Here is a 15,968-nt window from a genome sequence, read left to right on the forward strand (position 1 = left end):
ACATTATGTGTCAAGAACGTTATAATATTCTAAATACACATATTTGATGTCGAGTTTAGGATGTCCAGGGTTTGAAGGCTATCTTTGATTTTTAAAAAAAATAAAAACATCAATTTAATAAGTTAAAATTAATGTAAATATCCTTTCGGTTCAACGAAAAATCTCGAAGGTGACCATGGAAGAGTAAGGATTTTGCTGTATTGTACGTTCAGCAACAAACATATACAGTCGTAACTTGAACATGTTTTTCCATTAATACAACAACTATCATCCGATTCAATTTACTTGGTAAATGCGGTTCCTCCAACTGTAGAAGCAGTCCAAATAAGATAAATGTTGTGTGGAATTAAGATGCAATCTCACGTTATATCCAATGCTACCGTAATTTGTTTCATACCTACGGGTTTAATACTGGTTTATTCCCAAGCAATACATTCATGGCGGTAGCGGATGTATTACACGAATATATCACCCATACAATTGAGCTTCGTGACGTCACGACGTAAACACATTTACTTTTTTATCGACAAATTTTAACGTTATTTTCAGAAACTAGGCTGATTTTACTATAAAGAACGCAAACAACAGGATTTGTGTTTAAGATATCACGTAATTTTTATGTATGGAGAAATGATTTTCAGTCGCAGTTTCCTTTTTTATTTAAATTGCGGATATTGTAATTGTAAAATTATAATGAAAAGTCGACACACGAAAAAAGATATGCTTCAGATCCCCATATATGAAAGAGTCATATGCTATCTATCCGGGTTGTTATGTCGCATACTGCATCAATACTTTTTAGATGCGGTTTTCCAACAGATACGAACAGCCTACATACGATTGCAGGAAAATGACAAACAATCTACATCCAATACTACAGTAATATATCTATCAGGGTTGGGACGTCGCCCAGTGCTTCAATACTTCTAGACCCAGACAATATCGTTTGGTTGATAAATTGTATATGATCAAAAGACAATGATGCAAAGCGGTCGGGATAGGCTAACAATACCCTGATTCTTATCAGTTGGTCTTGATGTATTGTATTTTCAAATTGTCAGTGCAATTCTTTTAATGACTTTTGGGTCAATGCCCCATTAATACAAAAGTATGCATTGTGTACAACATACAATATAACAAAATTACAAAAAGTTGTTATTATTAATAAGTACAAAAAGGTTATTATTAATAAGTACAGATAAAAGAGAGTCATTATCAGATGTACTTAACTTAGACAAAAATTTATCTACATTCATGACTATTACAAAGAAAAGTACAAGATGAAACCATTTTGTTAAAAACGCCAGACGGACACCGGAGATTATGAAATTATTATGACACTTTATAGTGTGAGCATTTAAAACAACATCTAAACCAAACCAAATATATTTATACAGTTATGCAACTAAGAGCTCCTTTGTTAAATCTTTCTAACAAATTCAATTCATTTTGACCATTTGTGTTCTATAATTCTATTATTTTGCAGACAAAGGGTTTAATATTACAAATGTATTTCTGTGTATGTTTTGTCTAATATTTGAATATTTTTGACAAACGAGTAAAAATGAATTTTATTTTCAACTTCCAAAGCATTACAGTTATTCTTAAGTCTTCATTATCCTATAGCTAAATTGTGTGCGTGCTGAAAATCTCAATTAGCTAACAAATGGTATTTTTTCACTATCAAAAACAGGAGCAGACGATTTAGTATTTTTCTTCAGTTACAAAAGTTACTTACTTTACACAATCATCACCATTGAAAAGTTTGAGTTTCTAATTTTACTTGAAGTTGAAAATATAAAAATTTCTAATTTTACTTGAAGTTGAAAATATAAAAAATAATTAATTGCATCCCGAATAAAATCCGTGGCACTATATCTTATATGGAATGAAGTACTGATTGCGCATGCACCAAAGGCAAAATAAATTATCTTATATTATTTTTTGTGTTAATTAGGCATATATATACAATATTAAACACCAATTATTGTTCTAATGATGAATGTCGTTTATGCTCTGTCGGCGGTGGAGCATTATACCATATGCTTGTATCGATCACATTTACTCGACATATGTAACGAGTTAAAACATGTCTGGCAGGCCTATTTATTAATTATTTCCTTTATTATAGACACAAAATAACAAATAAAAAAATGATGGCCGGCTTTACAAATAGAGACTTAAATACCAGTTATAATGTAAGTTTCATGTTTTCAAAAAATCTATGGTGAAGTTTTATTTTATAATATTCTCGACCATTTCTCGAATAATATCAACTAATCCAAATATCGCAATTTTTCTACAGTTGTAAATAGGATACTTTTTGCATACCACTTATTTTTAGTGGATTTAATTATGGCGATGCAACAACATAAGGTACCGCGTAAACTTTCGGTTATAATATTATCCGTGAACTGTGGTATATACATACAGATTTAGCTAAGGTTAAAATTTTATTAAAATTTTCTGAAACATTTAACAGAAAAGAACATGAATTTTACATCTTGAATCATTGAATTGCAGAAATGGACGTATCCTGAACATATTTTCCATTAATACAACATATATGATCGATTCAATATACTTGGTAAATGCGGTTTCCTCCGAAATGGGAGCGGAACTAAACTATTAACTACATCCAATGATACAGTGATATATCTATCAGGGTTGTCATACCGCCCACTGACTGCATCAATACATCTATACCCAGGCAATATAGTGTGTTGATATATAGTCTATGATCAAAAGACAATGATACAAAGCGGTCGGGATAGGCTGACAATAAAACGACCCTTATTTGTATAGGTTGATCGTGATGGATTGTATTTTTGATATTGTTTGCTGGCTTCTCACCAATATGAGTTCAAATGTTTCATGCTGATGGAAACTATTACGTTCAAAACTTCATAATGTTCTCGTCGAATATTCCGTTTCCCTTTGTGATTTCAATTTCCAAATATTTTATAGACAAAAGATGCTATATATAATAGGATTAGACTTCAGGCATAGCCTATCTTAGTCTTAGTGCTCACACTTGTGGTAATACCACATCAGTCTGATGTTGCTGTCTTGTAATTCAAGTTTTTGTAAGATGAAATATAAAATATATATGGGTAATTACGTCGATGAAAGTGGAGACGCTTTCGTTCTAGGTGCATCTTTATCGACCCTCCTTATTCTTCACCCCTGGGGATCTACTGTAACAGCTCAAATGTGCAAAGACGGATTATTGCTCACACATGACATGGCCCAGGTGGCTGAATGTTTGAGGTGTATCAACATTCTGGCACTAGACATCCTCTTCTGGCAGTTAGTTCGAAATAGAATCACGAGAATATAAAAGTATTGGTCGTCGGTCGGTAGTTTTTCCCCGGATGTTTTTTTTATTCGAGAGGTTTATATTGGTAACAGGTGGTAAAAAGGTAGTTCGATTCTCCGTAAATGGGTATATTTGCTTTCATTTCAAATTGTGTGATGATCGAAATATTATTGAATACTGAGTAGAAAAAGTTTAATTCATATAGTAAGCTATCAGGTTTTTAATATACATTTCTAATTCAATCCTCGTAAACTAGAGAGTATTGATTGTAATATAAAGAAGAAACATCCATTATAGAACTTCCTATTATAAAATATATATATATAGACTTCTCAGTGATATTTAGATTCACTTGGGAGAAATTATAACATTTTTCGTTCGTCCTTATCCCAGCCTGCTAAGTGGTGTTAAGATCCTATCAATACATATATCAGGTGATGTGTGTAGCATTAAAAAGTAAAGTTTAAAAATATTAATACATTTGATACTAAGTGCAATTTATTATACAAGATGTTCTGATAAAGATTGCAATTCTTGATTTTCATATAACTTTTCCGTCACGGATAGTTAATCCGAACATTAAATACACCCATATGTGCTTCTCAAAGTGGAAGATAGAATTGCATTATTTTCTCTGAAGCAAAAAATTGTTGATCGATAAATAAGCATCTTTAAAGACTATAATCAAACAAGGGACGCTGTTACAAAGTGGTTAGAGTGTACCACTAGCACACAATATCTACGATTGTATTGGTGGAGTAGGTAGGTTGAGTAACAGTCTAACGCTAGCCTTCAACTTCAGAAATGAATAGGTTAAAAGTAAAACTCTACCACCTGCCCTCCTTCTCAGGGGAGCGGTGGGGTGAGTAAAGTCTACCAATAGCCCTCCATCTCTGGGTTGTGGTGGGATAAGTAACAGTCTACCAATAGCCCTCCACCCTCTGGGTTGTGGTGGGATAAGTAACAGTCTACCAATAGCCCTCCACCCTCTGGGTTGTGGTGGGATAAGTAATAGTCTACCACCTACCCTCCACACTCTGGGTTGTGGTGGGATAAGTAACAGTCTACCACCGGCCCTCCACCTCAGGGGAGCGGTGGGGTGAGTAAAGTCTACCAATAGCCCTCCACCCTCTGGGTTGTGGTGGGATAAGTAATAGTCTACCACCTGCCCTCCACCCTCTGGGTTGTGGTGGGATAAGTAACAGTCTACCAATAGCCCTCCACCCTCTGGGTTGCGGTGGGATAAGTAACAGTCTACCAATAGCCCTCCACCCTCTGGGTTGTGGTGGGATAAGTAACAGTCTACCAATAGCCCTCCACCCTCTGGGTTGCGGTGGGATAAGTAACAGTCTACCAATAGCCCTCCACCCTCTGGGTTGCGGTGGGATAAGTAACAGTCTACCAATAGCCCTCCACCCTCTGGGTTGCGGTGGGATAAGTAACAGTCTACCACCGGCCCTCCACCTCAGGGGAGCGGTGGGATAAGTAATAGTCTACCAATAGCCCTCCACCCTCTGGGTTGCGGTGGGATAAGCAACAGTCTACCAATAGCCCTCCACCCTCTGGGTTGCGGTGGGATAAGTAACAGTCTACCAAAAGCCCTCCACCCTCTAGGTTGTGGTGAAACAGCTCACCACTAGCCCTTCACCTCTGGGTTGCGGTGGGATGATTAACAGTCTCTAACTAGCCCTCCATCTCCGGGTTGTGGTAATATGAGTGTCAGTCCAATATGGGACAATTACCTGGCTTTTAGTCGGTGACTTTTGTCTGGGAATCTCCAACCACTAAGATATGTCACATTCTTAAGTGAATTTTAACTTTTAATTGTGTATTCAGCAATATAGAAATCAAAAGGAACACAACTTAACTACGAAAAATGGAATCAAGTGCCTTCTTGTTTTGAGCGTTTTGGACAAGAAAGACATTAATATATGTCTTTTGCTGAGTACGTAGTTAACCGTAAATAGAACCCCGTAATGTATTGAATCGGGACATCGATCGATTCGCTGCCAGTGATCAGTGGATTCATTCCTTCAATTATTCAGACACGTGAGGTGCAACGAAGTGTGTAGCGTTGCAATGTATCTGAATCTGATCTGATACTTGAAAAAAGTGCACTGAGTCAGTTTTTGGGAGATATTTTAACTATCCTGTTTTCAAACCAGACTGATCTATTGATCGAACAAAAGAGGACTGAATTCAAGGATTTGTGACGTACGTGGTATCGATTTCTGTCTCCAAGTTGCTTTGGTGCACGTGCTGAAACTGACATTCCAAAAGCACTCCACATGTGTTAGATAGAGATTGATTTTTTCCTGAACACATTTGCATGGTGGTGACTCCACGAGTCTACAACTTGAATGACAGTACATGATTCTGTTTGCATAGTGGATATTGTAGAAATTGCCTATAGGCAGTGTTTAGACAATTATAATATTATAATATGCTACCTTATAATATTATAATATGCTGTAACGGAACCCACGTTTCCAGTAGAAATAAAGGTAATCCCAACATGGACGGTGGCGACACTCGGTCTTGCGAAGAAAGGCTCTTCAGAAGGTAAATATTTTATCTGTTCGATAAATCATTGCTATATAAGTGTTTTAAGGATCATTTCAGGCATAAGGACAGCGGCAGGTCACGATCCGTTCACACATTATAATCGAGAACGATGAAACATGTGGTGTAGATTTAGATCAATATCTGTGTTGTCCTCGTGCGGTGAAACCCGGCTTCTCCATACACACAGACCCGCCTGTAATATATACATATATGTGTCAACATGCTCTATGTTAAATATCTAATTGTATGGAAAGGAGAAACATTTTAATGAAATTAGTAGTAGTGGCTATGCCGTAAGCCAAAAAAACATGTCAACTGCATTTCCATATGGCGCACACACACACACTTCATTATAATACATTGTACATGTGTGAAAGGGCATTTTATATTAATGATGGGTGTTATTTGTAGCACTGCATGGCAACTGCTTAAAATGTTTTATTCATAAATTGGATGTTAATATTTGGATGTCCCAGTTCATTTCTTGATATATACTCGTCAACGGTGCCATATAAATGATGCTGCCATTTTTTGCTTGCGTCACCATTTCTTGTGTATCGGACCACGCTTCTTGTATTTCCAGGAAGAGCAAAGTCACGCGAGATGTGTAATTTGATGTGGCCTTTCTGCAATAAGTATCACCCTTTTAATATGTTATCATACTGGCTAATAGTCTTTGTATTTCATGATATCTGCGGGTTGAACTGAAGTTTGTAAAATCGTTATTTTCGTTTCACGTTTTCTGTTGTTGGCCATATAATCCCATTTAAGGGCATCGACCAAGTACTTAAATTCAATTTAGGATCATCTTGTGTTTAGTATTTATTGTCTATGGCCTCTCCTCCAAATCTACGGCAATGTTAAGTAATTTGTCGAGCAGTAATTTATGAAGAAGAAAATGACAGAACCACTTATCATACGATTTCATATGTGCAACATCTAGACTTTCGATTTCCGGCGATTTGCTTAGTCTTTAAGTACTTCCGTTTCGTGCATCATAAAACCCTGAATACCCCAAAGTGTCATTTATCCATGTAAACGTTATTTTTATAAACAAATTGAGCAGATGAACATCCAGTCCTCAGGTATGCATGACTAAGGATTATGTTGATTATATAGCTATTTATTATGTGAATTACGGATCAGACCAAGGGTTAATATTGTTCAGAATTGTGGAGATTACTCTATTCAAAGAGAGAAACAGTATGTTGCTCTAAACTATTTAATAATTGTCATAAATATATGATAAGAGTAACTAATACTGTAGCAATCCAATATGTACAAACGAATACAAACGAAGAGTGTATTCAACCCAAAATCTCATAATAATTGGTCCCAGCCTTTGAATTAAGAGAATACGAGCATAAACATGCTGCATTTATTCGTCAATAAAATAATAAATACATTTATCTAATTTGCTTATTTTCCTGACAGTATCTATATCGGTCTATGTTTTTTACCTATTTTGCATGATATTCGAATGACATTAATCATACCGCAACATTTAGACGTGTTTTAAAAAGAACATAATGATTACCTTATATAAAAAAGGATAAACATGAGTCATTCTAAAGTATAATCGATTAGATTTTATTGTTCGACATGTTATCCATTCCGATACTTCCCTGTAACACATCTGTCTTCACGTTAGAAATTATATTAATGTCCAGTCCTCAATAATTTAATGTCTTGTATTTGATCATCGGGGCTTATAACACATTATATTTAGTATTTTTTAAGACAGAGGACGTCTTTTGACAGATTACATACACTAATAATGATAATTGGCCCGGAGATCATAGATTTAACCAATAGTAATTAGTCATCTCAGCTGAGAATTAAGTGGCGATGTCCCTTAACATATAGAGAGCCGGGGGTTATACAAATGTATGTAGATTGTGACTGATGACCGCTTTGTCGGGGCGGTCTCTAGAATTCCAACTGGGGCCATTATAAGGGGTTTATATTTATTGAAAACCTCACATTAAAAACTCAAATTCACTACGTCTTTCCATTTTAACGTTTGATATGATATCGTAAATTGGAATGATAGTTGTTACCGGTATTCAAAATTATCAATCAATTGTTTTCACATTTTATCATGATAATAAATACTACATGTATAAAAATACTGTTTCCGAATTCCCCGTTCTGATCCCCATCCATAAATGTCTATATCAACATGTCGACATGGAAAACGCATCAGTATCTAAGGAAATTAACACGTGAAATGGAAACCTGATGACATTCTATTGACATACGGATCAGATTATTTGTTTTTCTGTTTGACTTCTATTTTATTATCCTGAGATCTCGGATTAAACATGTAGTGCGGATTGAACTTTGGCCTGTCCATGTAATGCCTGATGTTGGGGTTTGACTTTCTATTGATGCTCGAAGATATAAGAGCATAATTTACAAGTATACACCCACATTAGATATGGACGCCACAGGAACAGAACGGAGACATTACTGTGTATGTATTGAGCAAGTTTTATCTGCACCATGTGTATAGTCTAGTCCGAAGAAATTAGATTTTATTCAAATTATATGCAAAAGTGGAAAGTATTATTTATATATTATATGTATAAAGTGGTTTCAACTTGATACAGTTATTATAAGCATCTTCAGTAAAAACATATATTATGCAAGCTACTGTATCTAAGTGTATGCATATTAAATGATTATTATAGATGGAGTATGAAATAATACCGCATAACAACTGTTTTGGTGGGGTTTTTTTTTGTATTTAATGATATATATACCATGACTGATCGAAAATTCTGACATTGTGTTTTTTCCTGTAAAAATCTATTGAAAATTAAAAATCGCAATTTGAGACGAATTAAACTGTAGAAATCGTTAAAAGCCTGTGACAATCATGTATGGCGCTTTATAAAACATAGAAAAAACAATTCAATCCTTGCTTCTGATGTTCTATTATATGTTTTACATTTACTTATAATTTTTTGTGCACTAACGTTGCATACCAGTATTTGGCTTTTTTGTTAGACCTTAGGTATCATTGTTTTTGGCAATACTGCCAAAACTGATTTTGAAACCTCTTTGTCTTAAAGTTTGTAAAACGTATGCATTGCAAATTTTATGATTCTCAAATTGTGAATATCGTTAGTTGATTAATAAAATATCAAAAATTTGGTTTGTCAGTATGAAAATTAAGACACAAATATTTCTTCCAATAATGTTTGTATGTAGTATTTTAATCTGGGAATACAATGTAGTTGGCAAAATCTGACACATATTTATCAATTATAGCTCAAATTTACATTAAAACCGGACAGAATAAATCAAACCATAGTTTAATTTGTTTCTTTGTATAATATACTGTCGAATATGCATCGTATATATCTCTTAAATACATGAACTATGAAACATTTGATTTATTAATGATCATAAGTGACTCTTTGGGTCATATTTCACACAATGTAAACTGGTCGATGATCAGACGACTCACCCAGAGGAGAGTATTACATACCGATGCTATATAAATCAATCAAGAATTGTTACGTTGACCTAGAGGTCAATAGTTCACGACCTTTAGTTAATAGTTCGTATGTAATAATAATGCCACCCGACAATATCAGAAACTTGATATTATCCTCGAGGGTTGTGGCCAAAGTGTCGATTAAACTATGAATGTAATAATCATGGTGGTGACATATCTATCATCCCAATCAAATTAATATCAATACGCAATTGTACTTCCTGGTAAGTTTGTCTTGAATAAATTTTGTTTATTAAAGATCATAATGCATTTATGCTTATTTAAACTGAATTATGTATGTTAGGAATTCACTTTGTTTTTTTATGCTTCCGGATGTGCTATTAATTTTCTCGCGAAATACATATATTTGCGTCTATGCATACAGTGTATGAAAAAGTAAGGCCAAGGCTATGCCATTAAATTGATTAATAGCATTATATTGTTTTGTTCATTATAAACAATTATCTGAAAGCTCTTCTGCTAGCCTTATTCAGTATACTAAACAGTTTGTGTACTTGATGCAACCAAATATATGAGGTACAACTCCCGTAAGTAGATAATGATGTCAGGGAACAACGACCCTCCGCCCAACTGTTGTACCATACAAATGTGTCACAATAATATGCATGCATCAAAGTAGAAAATATGATCACGTTTCCTTATATAGTGAAAATGAAGGAAGCTACACGCATAACTGCTTTGTATAAGAAATCGATTGGCTAACTTGTTGTATATTAATTTTTAGCAATTGTACTGAAGAGAAAATTATCACAGTACATACATATTTATTGCAGACATGCAGAAAAATGTTTGGATATGTAAAATGACACATTGTCGCTGTGTACTATGCCGAGATTATGGAAAGTAAAAAGATAATGTATTTTTGTATTTGCGACTTATATGTTTATTGATACTGAATAAAAGAAATTGATTTATATAAACACTTTCTTTGCATACAAATAAAAAGTATACATTTGTAGACAACGTAGTAATTTTTGTGTGTGTATTTTCAGACGACCAAGGGAGGTAACTCTCGGATCATCATGGCTGAGAGTTTTTCGGTGATGCGTCAGATCGACCAACAGTTATTAAGCTGTGGGATATGCTTAGAGAGGTATAAGTCGCCGAAAGTCCTGCCCTGTCTGCACACGTTCTGTCAAAAGTGTTTAGATACTTACATCCCACCGGAAAGTCTCTCAATCACGTGCCCGATCTGTCGTCAACAATCTATACTACCGCAAGAGGGCGTTGAAGCTCTCCAATCAAACTTCTTTATAACGAATTTAATCGAAGTGATCGAAAATCCAAAGGTGTGTCGTGATTGTGGAAAGGAAAGTGGGGCGTCTATGTCCAAATGTGTAGATTGTGGAGATTACTTATGTGAAAAGTGTACGGGATCACATCAAACCGAGGATTTGACGAAAGAACATAACGTCATATTACTTGCTGACGTCACAGGTTACGCAGAGAAAGCTCTCGATATGACGCTTGTGTGTCCGAACCACGATGGCAATTCGCTGTTGTACTATTGTTGTGCATGCGAAACGGCCGTATGCAAGGATTGTACTGATGTAGAGCACATCGGTCACAAGACAATGCTTCTGGAGGATGCAATTTGCGACCAAAAAGGTCAGTTAGAGGACTTAGTGAAGAAAGCAAGAGAGCAAATTCCTCATCTAGAGACAGCTATAGTTACTGTTGGATCGGTAACGGACAATTTACATGAAAATAATGCTTTTGCCGAGGACAAAATTAAAACTGCATTTGGCGATTTGAGAAAAATGATGGATGAAAGGGAAACTGCTCTTCTTGGAGAATTGGCGACAATCTATGACCACAAGAGGTTGACACTTGAAGGTCAGAAAGAAAGACTAGAAAGTATTCTGTCTAGAATTTCAAACTGTTGTGATGTGACGGATGAAACTCTTAAGAGTGGAAGTGAAACGGAAGTGTTACTGATAAAGAAAGAAATGTCGGAAAAGTTGAAGGAACTACCTGCTCTTAGGCTTCAATTTCAGCCTGAGGAAAACGAGTGTTTGATATTTGATCCTAGTCATTTCCAAAGTCTTAAAAAGTTGATGGTCAATGTAGGAAATATAAACAGTAATAGTGCTATAGCATTCGAGACGGTTGCTAGTGGTGACGGGCTCAAAGTTTGTCATATCGGAAGACCCTCTATAATTACCGTGACTACCAAGGATAGGAAAGGGGAGCTAATAAAGATAGGATTTGCATCTCTCTCGGCGGAGATTCGTGACGAGACTGGTAATACTCAATCCCCGGCCATTATCGACCACCAAAACGGAACATACGAGATTTCGTACACAGTTAAGAAGGAAGCTGCCTATGAACTTGATGTCAAACTTTACGGTCAGCATATCCGGGGATCCCCGTTTAAAATCAGGGCTCTTTCCGGTGCGGATGAAGGCTCTGATCATTTTGGGAGCTCGTCGAAAATCCCGCGAACCGTCGTCAAACAGAAGGGTACAAAACGTCTTTCAAGTTCAAGGTCACATGGATCAAATCGTCGTAGCAATCCCATCGAGGACGACCTTCTGATGAAGATAGGTTTAAAAGGTCGAAATAAGGGCGAGTTTACAAACCCACAAGGGGTGTGTGTGGTTGGTGGAAAGACACTTGTAGCGGACAGTAATAACCAATGTGTTCAAGTCTTCAGTGAAATCGGGGATTGTAAATTGAAATTCGGGTCGCCTGGTCGGGTGGCGGGGAAATTACAGCGACCTACGGGAGTCACAGCGACCCTAAACGGGAACTATCTAGTTGCGGACTACGATAATAAATGGATCAGTGTCTTCTCCCCAGAGGGGAAGTACGTCAACAAGATAGGGACCGGGAAACTACTGGGTCCCAAGGGAATCGCCGTGGATAAGAATGGACACATTATTGTAGTTGACAATAAAGGAAGCTGTGTTTTCATATTTCAATCCAATGGTAAACTGTTATCTAAGTTTGGGTCCCGCGGAAATAACGACTGGCAGTTCGCGGGGCCTCACTACGTAGCTGTAAATAAGGATAACGATATTCTAATATCGGATTTCCACAACCACTGTATAAAGGTGTTCGACAGTGAAGGGAACTTCCTTAGTAGTTTCGGATCGAATGGAGAGGGCAATGGGCAGTTCAATGCTCCCACGGGAATAGCTGTAGACAGCAATGGGAACATTTTGGTGGCGGATTGGGGAAACTCGCGGATACAGGTAATGGACTTAAAGTTACACTGCTCAGAATGCTTTAGTATTGAAATATAAAACCTATATTGTCGTGGCATCAATGGTCGATATAGATGCCAGAGTTCTGGTAATAGCGGTACTGCAATATGATAGCTCAGGCGTCTGTTTTGACCAATAATGCCATATCAAGACAATCTAAATTTACACCCTTTCGTTATTGATATATTATCAAAGACACTACTTCAGATTGGTTGAGAAACGTTCTTTTGGAGCATCTTCAATGATGAAGCATTTAAAGTTTAGATCAGTTTTGTGCAGTCGGCTTCAGTTGTTCTACAGTTGTTACCATTAGTTATCAAACTTTATTGGTATACATTGGTGTACATTTTGTACCATTGGTATATACAATTGATACCATTGGTGTGCAGTTGCTATCAGTGTTGTACAGATGGTACCATTGGTGAATGGATCGTACCATTGCTGTACAAGCAACATTTTATCCCATTTGTACCATTGGCGTGCAGGGGGTGTTATCATTTACAATTCAATTATTACAAATGAAGCTGTTGCTACCGTTGGTATTCAGTTGTTAGTTACCAAACTTTACCTATGCCTATTGTCGACATGCACAGAGCATTCCTTTTTTGGCTATTTAGGCCTACGCATGACTCCAGCACGGCTTCCTCCTAAAATAGATTAGCACTTCTTAGCTCACTCGAGACAATAATTTGATAACAAAACCTTTAATCGATGTTTGTGCCTCCAATAAAGCAAACATGTGGGATTTAACGAATCCCAGTGGTTATAAATATTTCACAGCAGACGACATGTTGTTCTGATGCCGAATTCCTATGGCGGGAGATATTTTGGCGAGACTGCGTAGTTTATAAGTGTTTAGTCTATACCACTCGCTAGACAGACGATGGTCTAGTTGTAAGATGTTCTGTAGATCTACGAGATACATTTACACGACACAAGGGACATGTATACATGTTTTGTGGAGGCTTGTATGAAGAAATATCATACCATAAAAGTCTGCTTTCGACAAAAACGTATGGTATTCTTGTATAGGTGTATTTTCTAATCGTCGACTGAGAAGTTCATGTCTAAAGTCTAAGCTAAGATCTTCAACACTGTGCACCAAGGTAGAAAACTGGCTAGTATCGACTTTATACTGCTAGCCTACAAGTGTGAAATATTGCCGCCATGGCGCCATCATTTCTTCTCTAGGTAGACGAAACAGCTGTGGCGCGATTTTACTCGAATACAAACTGTACAAGAAGTTGTCAGCATATGTTCAATAATTATAATTCTAATACAGAGATGTATGGATGACTTAATTTATTGCGAAATTTGTCGAAACATTTCAATCAGCAATTTCGATTAAAGTTTATCATTTCAAAGAAATAAAAAACTTACGCCACACTACATTGATGCATTTTTATTACAAGATCTTCACCAAATGCAAAACCAAGCACATCTAATCAGCAATTACCTATCATATCATTACATAACATAAAACTAAAAATGGCAATGACAATGACCCGAGTGACAGTCGTGAATTACTGTCGTAAACTGTCAATGTCGTGATTTGTGTTACTAAAGACAAGTCGAGTATAACATACACCTTTATAAATTTGGTCTCAATTACAAATGTCTAGTACCAAAAGCATGTGTATTACTTTGCATAATATGGATAAAAATATTAATTCGACATTTCCAATGCTTTAGCCTTAATCGATGAACGTTTTAGCGACTTAATACTATAGGTATATAGGTAGTGTAAATGAAAACGATTTTGAAATATATCTCAAAATTATCAATTCCACATTGAAATCTTCTGTAATCAAGGGCCCCAGTAGTCACTGCAACCCTAACGCAACAAGCATGTTGGTGCTAATTGAATTACTGGTTATAAGGCGACCTTCATTCATGCAAACTACACGTATATAGATCAATTGGGTACCCGAAGTGCTTTAAGTAGATATTGTCATAACATATTCTGGTTTTAAGTAGATATTGTCATAACATATTCTATCTTTTGCGTTCCAGGTGTTCGACAGTACCGGATCTTTCCTGAGCTTCGTCAACTCGTCGGCTGAGCCTCTTTATGGACCACAGGGACTGGCCGTAACTGACGATGGTCACGTGATCGTTGCTGATTCTGGAAACCACTGCTACAAAGTGTACAAATACCTTCAGTGAAAAAAGAGTTCCTGTTTTTTCTAATCCAATATTCAAGAAGTTTTGCTACTGAACATAAGGAAATCCAAACTTATAAGGATTCTCTGCGTTTCTTCACCTTTTGTTATCATTTTGAATATTTATTCATTTAACAAGCAAATTGGTTACGTATCGCAAATTTTCGTCTTTTCAAAATTTGGAGTTATCTGCTCTTGGTAAGAAAGAAATTCTTTTATCATTCTCAAATTTATATGCAATGGTCATTAAATATATTTCAATTGACATGATATTTATTATTGATATTACTTTATGGCTCTCCAGAAAGCTTCATTTGTTAATATTTCTCTCGAAATTACGTGCTAATCTAAGAGAAGATAACTCTTCATTATTCCATTTTGCATACTACAGAGTTATATATTCTTGTGTATTGATTGCTACGTCATTAGTTTGTGTGCCAGATTACACTGTCTTCTCTGACGAATATGATGCTACGCTCATAAAACGTGACGAAACAATTAATATATAATATGCAACATACAATTTTGGAACTCAGTAGTTCATACGAATTCGGATTTTTCGACAACCTGGCTTAATACGAAGCTTTTTGTCGGTTTCGGCCGAACTCCCTTTTTATTCTTGTTTAGGAAAAACTCCGAAAATTCGAATTCGGATAACTCGAAGTATTCAAGCGTTTCCTTTGAGTTCGTATTAACCGAGTTCCACTGTACAAAGTAGCTTTGTTTTGCTGTTATAATGTTCTGTCATTGTACAAATCACTGATTGTCTATTGGCCATTAATTAAAAAATGTATTGTAAAATATATGATAAATATATACAAAATATATATAAGTAATGCAAACAAATACCATGCAATTAGTCATTCATTTATATGAATTTAATGCAAACAAATAACATACAGTAAATATTTGAATGAAATGAAACAAAATGCTTATCTATAACGCTTTTGGCCATGCTACACTGTGAAAATTCCAATGCTAGTGGTGATTGTTTGATGTCAGTGGTGGTTCTGTGACGTTATTTGTGGCTGATGACGTCACTGGTGGTTGTGATTAAAATTTTGTAATCCGATTATAAACAAAATTAAAGTACATTTTGTAAAAGTATAATATAATTTATTGCAAAATGATTATTTACGAAGAGTTATCTAACCCACCCACCCACCCCCCCCCCCCTTCACCACCGC

The 15,968-nt window shown here is 36.0% G+C and overlaps 1 protein-coding gene across 1 annotated transcript; it reads left to right on the forward strand.

Moving 5' to 3' along the window:
* The first annotated feature begins 5,643 nt into the window (after nt 1-5,643).
* On the forward strand, nt 5,644-15,949 carry LOC138328157 (tripartite motif-containing protein 2-like). The gene is made up of 3 exons (XM_069274819.1): nt 5,644-5,881; nt 10,403-12,607; nt 14,633-15,949. Exons 2-3 carry the CDS (start codon nt 10,433-10,435, stop codon nt 14,783-14,785), a joined length of 2,328 nt encoding a protein of 775 aa, XP_069130920.1. The 5' UTR covers nt 5,644-5,881; nt 10,403-10,432; the 3' UTR covers nt 14,786-15,949.
* Nucleotides 15,950-15,968: the final 19 nt, after the last annotated feature.

The sequence above is a fragment of the Argopecten irradians genome, chromosome 7, assembly GCF_041381155.1.
Source record: "Argopecten irradians isolate NY chromosome 7, Ai_NY, whole genome shotgun sequence".
Lineage (NCBI taxonomy): Eukaryota > Metazoa > Mollusca > Bivalvia > Pectinida > Pectinidae > Argopecten > Argopecten irradians.